Here is a 6,940-nt window from a genome sequence, read left to right as displayed (position 1 = left end):
GGCAGGCATGTTGAAGTCAGCTACTCTGTAAATAGCTTGGAGTTAATACTGTTTGTATGTGTTGCCATAGTTCAAACGGTAAGGATTAAAGTGTTCTTTTGATACACAAACAAAACCAACATGTTCCCAATGGTGTAGTTTGTTTTGCAAAACATGCACAAAGTCCCCGATTTTTTTTAAATTTTCTGTAGGAGAGAAGAAATACAAAGGCAACCAGAAATGGAAGCATTCACAAAGTCCAGAGTAAGGCCCTTCAGAGTTTATTTAAAGCAACAAGCTAAACCCCTTCATTCTCAGGTAATAGATTAAGAGGCCGAGATACACATCGTCTGCGAGGGTGAGGATACTGGAGGTTGGCAGTGTCAGCATCGCAAGAGTGCTCTATCAGAGGAGGAGGAGGAAGGAGCTGGGCATGACTGGACCATCTCGATCCAGCCCGTGGGGAATCCAGAGGGGGAAAGAAATACCTGAAACAATTAAGAAAGCAACAAAACACCAAAACAAAAACAAAACAAAACAAAAACGAGAAAAGAGAAAGGTAGTAAATACAAGGAGAACCAAAGGGGAGAAAAGACATGCTGGAAAAAAAAAAAGGCTTTAGTGTATCCATGCCAAAACCAATAGAACATAATAGCAGAAATCAAGGCTTGTAATTAAAAACAAGACAAATCTGGAAACTGTTCTTTAAAGGAAAAAAATGCAGTCTTTTCCACTGAAATTCATAGAAAAGACTACCATCATAATAATAATCCTCGTACACATCTTTACAAAATAAAAGATTGCTTTGAAAAGCAAAAGGATGATGTAGCACAGCTATCAACAGGCTTTCATTCTCCCAGAATTCCTGTGATTTGTTGACAGAGCTTTTAGTAACGCTTCATTTGCAACACACCATATACATTAAATATTATGTAAGTACATTTTCTGCATATGCATCTAATTCAGATTAACTTCACAGCACTTCTAGCATAAAAACATCATTGTTTTTACAATACGTTAGATTTGATAATACACATTTACAGAGAGTAGCTACTTCCAAAGAAATACAGTCTTTGTATTTACAGATTTCAGCAAAATCCTCAGAGTAAATTTAAGATTCCTGGTTAATGCAAGACTCAGAATTAAGCAATTTTGTGACAATTCTCTGCCGTTTTTATTAGAACTTACCCGTAATAGTTGTGCATTTAGTATAACCATATTAGATACCTACAGATGTCTTCTCTCTTGTTTACAGTTGTGTGGACTTACATGAAGGAACAGCTATATGATTCATGAAATTATGGGACAACTAACAACAAACTGCATTTTTGTTTCAATCTTTATATGGCTCAAATGTTTGTTACGATACTATGCTCAGAGAATTTTAGTTACTCCATGGAATTATTACCATAGGAATGTACATATCAGTACATACTTTTTAAAACTACATATCAGAAAAAGTACTTCTCTTAGGATGGAGAAAGTATGACATTACTTAAAACACATTCATTTGAAGTCATACTAAGTTATAAATGAAGCAATACCAAACTATTAAAAAGCTACCATCTGTACAATTGTCAAAACAGTTTTCTGATTCCTTTAAAACTAAGTTTCATATATTACAAAACAGTTACAAACTTGTGATCTTTAGGAATCTTAAGCAAACGCTGAACACTATGAAATGCAAAACAAATTAGTTAACAAAACCATTTCAATGAAAATTATTTTAATGGTCACTTCCCTCCCATCCCAATCAAGGACAAAAATTATCATTTTTACTCATAAACTAGTCTTTTAATTTTACAAGCTTTGCAAAAAAACCTGTTTTGATGGAAGTTTTAAGGTTTGGGTAGTTGTGGATTTTTTCCAAACAAGAAGCCTCTCCAAGTATTTTTCTATCAGCAGTTCCAACAGTATCAGACTGTGCAGGCTAGTACAAAAAACGTACACGTTTTAAAAAGGCTTTTTGAATAACATTTAGTAGTTAGCAGGCTGCTGGTGTCTTGGGAGAGGTCAAACGGCGTTGGGGAGGGGAAAAAGGAGTTCGTTTTCCATTCCTGTGTGCATGCAACAAGCAGCAAAACACCAAAGTTACTCCAGTTAGCTTGGTATCAGCTCTGCTTTCTGTTAAAAAGGACATAATACAAATGGAGAATGGAAATTGTATCATAAATCTAGACACACAGTTACATCAACATAACAATAGAGCCTTACTGACTTAATTTCCAACAATCTACATCATCTGTTCTGGAATTATTTTGATTACAAATCCAGTTGGGTGTTCATGCTTTAAGAAAGTTTTCCAGATCTGCTCATACTTTATCCAAGTGTTTAAGTGTATAGACACTGAAACATAACATGGACAGTCACAGACAGAACACACTGTGTAGCACACCAATTTAGTCAAGTATCAGTACATGAATCTTTATTATCAGTGTTAATACACTAAAAAAAGTTAGCAACTGTGCTTATGCAATTCAAGCCAATGTAATTGCAAAAGAAGAGGTAATTAGGTGCATCTTTTTTTTATAGTAAGGATCAATTCTAGGAAAATATATTTTGAAATTCCACAGCCACAGACCTATTCTGGAACAAAAATTCCAAATTGGAGCCAACAGTAATTTATTAAAAAACAATGCCCCTCCCCCCCAACTTTTAAAACAGAAAGCAATGGAGGGAGTGTAAATTAATGCTACAAATTTCAGTTTCATAATGCCTACTGCCAACTCCAGGGAGAGAACAACCAATGGGGTAGGGTAATCTTGCTGGCAGCTGCACCCTCTTTGATAAGAGAGACTCTGAGACCACACCCTATGCTAAAGAGGTATAAAATAGACTGTATCTCCCTACAGGAGCCCAAGAAAGTGCAGTTAAATAGCTCTGGATATTGCATTTCCAAGACAGGACTGCATTTTAGTGGTTTTTTTGCTACGCCCACTAGTGCTTGGAACCAGTAGAATTTTCTCTGTTCAATGCAACTAGGGATCTGGAAGCCAGAACCCTCTCAGGATCAAGTGCTGGAGGAAGGATGGGGGGGGGCAAAGGCTGCTCTCCAAAAGCAAATTCTCAGAGTACTTTATATAAGAGTATTTAAACTGGGAAGAAAAAAAAAATAAACCTGTATTTGTAGCTGCAGATTAATCAAAATGGAGGCTAACCCAAGGCATTTGAAAAAAAAATAAAGGTGGCCACAAAACTTCAGAGCCAGTTTGGCCACAGCCAGTCCTTACACAGGACACATCCTGCAAAACTGACAATACACACTGCACTGTATGAATGCAGGGCTCAGTGTATTTCTAAATTTCAGTGTGCACAAATTAGAACAGTTTTCAAAAGAGGTAGTTAACTTACCTACTAAACAACAACTCTTACAGAATAAAAACATAAGAGAAAGCAAGTTAATCTGCCACAAGACTGAGAAACCAAAAAATTCTATTTAAGTGATATATACCTGCAAAAATGCAAGTTAACTAACACTTCCATATGATTGTTGTATGATTACAAAGCATCTTTTCCTCCTTCCCTTCTGCTATATTATCCCAGTGAAAATCAGAATTTGTTGCTTGCATTTTTGCTTCACTTTTAAATATGCATCTAAAACAAAAGGGCAGTTACACAGCAGTATAATGAAGCTTTTCCTTCTTTGAAACTATTTCAGAAAATTTGTTTTTAATAATGTGAGAGGTCTAAAAGTGAAAATCGTTGTTTACGTTGCTTATTTTTACAGAATGGTTCAGTATTGCTTGTGATTTTATTTTCCTCTTAGCGCTGACATAATAAACACCACCACAGAGCAAAACTGGAAGAGCTTGCAGAAGTATTCAGGCAATAAATTACATTGCACTTAAAAAAATTATAAAACAAAAATAAAAGCTAAATGAAATTACAAAGATTCAGAGACTATTTACTGAAATTCAGTCTCTCTACTATTTAACATACCTGCTGGCAGATGATCCATTTAGTGAGTTCTGTAGACTTGTATTGGCTGAACCTAGAGAGGCATTAAATATTCCCTGCTGAGAACTACCATTCACTGGACTCCCGTTACCTTTCAGTATACCAGTACACTTCCAGTTGTCCATGTAATTAGCTGCAAATATAGATACAAAAAACTGTCAAGTTTCTCTTCTGAAGCTCAACTTTTCATACAACTATAATGTTTCAACTGCTATGCACCTGGTGTGAATTAGAATTGAACTCAATACCAACAGATAAATTCCAAAGAGCTGAGGATCTGGCTTTTTGGCTGTCCCAACATTCTCTGCCTATCCGTGACTCAAAACTTTTGTTCAGTAGTAAGAATGCATTTCCTTTATTAAAATACTGAGAAACAAGTAAGAATGGATGTGGAAACTGCCACAGGGTTTTTTTTCTTGTTGCTTTTGGAAATTTAAACAGAAAAAAAACAGTTTGCTTGAACACTGTGACTGAATGCAGATTTTCTGTTCCAGCAGCAGGCAGAGACAATAATGCCAACAATAAATGAAACAATTTGAGGCTACAGTAACAACTAATCACAGTATACTAAATTATGCAAGTGTTCCTGCATATAAAGTTACTTTCTCTCTCTGAAATGGAAATGGGAGATATAAAAATCTATCATTCACAAATATGAACTTTTACTCAAAAATTGTATTTTGAGTAAAGTTTCTCAAGTATATTCAGCATAGTATGAATCTAATGTATTTCAGGTGGGTGACCTTACCCTTCCAGAGCCTAACGCAGCCATCATCACCAGAGGAGGCAAGCACTGTGCCTGTAATATTCCAGCTCACTCGCCACACCTGGGAGTTGTGATTATCGAACTGTGCCACAATATGAATTTCAAATTTTGTTAATCCTCCAGATGAGGTCAATTCTTTCCTGTTTAAGAGAAAAGTGACAGTTCTGCACAAAACTGTTCAAAGATCTGGGCTTGAACACGATGACAAGAGAGGACTACATCTTTCAAGGAGTTTATATAACAATTGTTACTGAAGTTAGTTATATTAAGAGGCATTCAGACAAAACTATAGACTTTTTCACTTACTACTTTTGCTTTGCAGCTACTATTAAAATAAGACTATATAGTAGGCATTACATCATGCCAAACTATCTTGCTTTTAAGCTCACCTTAGAGGCTTTAGTGTAAAAATCCGTACATCTTTGGTTGCTACAGCTAAGATGTGGAAGGACCTTCCCAGATTTGGAGCAAATGCAATATCATGTACAGGATCTGTGACTGTCATCAGAGCTTCTGCCTTTGCGTATTTCCTGTATGGCATAAAAAATTAACCTTTAGTGCAATCAGAATAGCCAGTGATAAAAGTTCATAAGCCAGCCATAATGGAACAGGGGAAAAAGGTTAGTATATATGATGAGACTTGCAAAAAAAAAATTAGTTAACATAAAATTCGTGTGTCATAATTAGAGGCCGATTTCTTCAGAAACTGAATGCATCAGATACAGTACCTGCTAAAAAAAGTATGCTAAATCACACAACAAAGCATGAATTCCAGTACAGAGAACATTTTTGTCTAGAGTTGGAAGAGGGAAATAAAAAGACTCTTACATTCACAAATCTACAGGCAATTTTTATCTCAGTAACTACTATGCCTGTAAGCAGACCAGTATCTGCCTCCTTCACTGTATGATAAACATGCATTCCATTTCCCATTTACCACCAGATAAGTCAGAACAACTTTTCTTCATTGTTCTTTACTTTGAAGCCTGACAAATACCCACAAAACACCTTGGTTCCATTCACACAGCAATCACCCTGAATGAAACCCAAGTTTTCTGTCATTATCATCTAAGTTAAAGTGGCTGGTCACACACTTGCTCACCTTTTCTGGTTTTGAATTCCTAACTGTACAAACTGGACTTTCACAGCACAAGTAATTCACAGGGCTTTCTGTCACTAGAAAGATGCTTTTAGAAGCTTCTTTAAGGTCACTTTGAACAAAACAGTGCCTAGTGCAACACAATTCACGTTTCAACTTAACCCTATTAATCGCTTGTGCGAAACGAAGCATATACATTAGAAGCAGAAACAATTCTCCCTTTGATATGCTGGTACAAACACTGGCACTTCTGCACCAAGGAAAAACAAAATTATCAATACCATGTCTGTTAACATCAATTAACATCCTGAGGTTTCCCCCTCCTCTCCCACCCAATGGCTCACAGACAAAATTATGGTATTCTTTACTACTCCATTCCACATCTAATGATAGGAATATAATAAAAGGCCATATATTACAAACTACCTTACTATCCCAGAAACGTTATATATTGTCATTTAACATACCTGGTATTTTCATTATATTCATAAATTTGAACCTTAGCCAATATATTTGGACTGCTGTCATCACTTCCTACAGCTATCATGGGAGAATGTGCTCGAGAGCTAAAAGGTGAAAACAAATACTGTTACATTGACAAATTATTTCACAGAAAGTACATCAAGCCTTTTTTAAAAATTCAGATATATTATCTATAAAGGAAACAAAACAGTAACAAAAAATGTCAAAAGGGAAAAAATATATCACAAGGACACATGAACAAGAAGCACTGTTTACAGTTGCTGGTACAATGTCCATTCTGTTATTTTGAAAGCCCACTTTATACAATCACTAAGGAAAAATCATCAGGAAACATTATTTGGCAATTCAAGATGATGGTCCCAGAGAGTAGAATTGATTTTATGTATGCAACTGCAGTGAAATATTTGCCACAAGTTTGATGGCAAATTCTGCATTCTTTGCAGTACTTTTAATGATTGATTTAGTGGGATTTCATTCAGGTTTTAGAAAACAGATTACACAAGCTAAACACAGGTGAGTTCTAGTTTTTAAACTCAACTTTTGACCACATCCCATGCATTAAAGAGAAAGCCTGTACTCCATACCTTCGGAACCGACTACTACTAACCAATAGAATTACTGGATCAGCAGGACACAGACCAGTACATCTGTAGGGA

General features: G+C 35.9%; 1 protein-coding gene across 1 annotated transcript in view; it reads right to left on the bottom strand.

Annotated features, from left to right (window-relative positions):
* SEH1L (SEH1-like (S. cerevisiae)) overlaps positions 1-6,940 on the bottom strand; it is a 14,278-nt gene continuing 7,338 nt past the window's right edge. Inside the window, exons 5-9 of the mRNA XM_010006944.1 lie at positions 6,269-6,367; positions 5,092-5,232; positions 4,685-4,842; positions 3,919-4,069; positions 1-467 (exon numbers count right to left, since the gene is read on the bottom strand). Of these exons, the coding sequence (XP_010005246.1) occupies positions 278-467; positions 3,919-4,069; positions 4,685-4,842; positions 5,092-5,232; positions 6,269-6,367 (739 nt within the window). The 3' untranslated portion in view covers positions 1-277. The remainder of the gene's footprint in view (positions 468-3,918; positions 4,070-4,684; positions 4,843-5,091; positions 5,233-6,268; positions 6,368-6,940) is intronic.

This window comes from Chaetura pelagica, unplaced genomic scaffold (genome assembly GCF_000747805.2).
Source record: "Chaetura pelagica isolate M959 unplaced genomic scaffold, ChaPel_1.0 scaffold109, whole genome shotgun sequence".
Classification (NCBI taxonomy): Eukaryota; Metazoa; Chordata; class Aves; order Apodiformes; family Apodidae; genus Chaetura; species Chaetura pelagica.
Note: the sequence above shows the minus strand (reverse complement) of the source record. Positions and strands in the feature narration are given on the sequence as shown.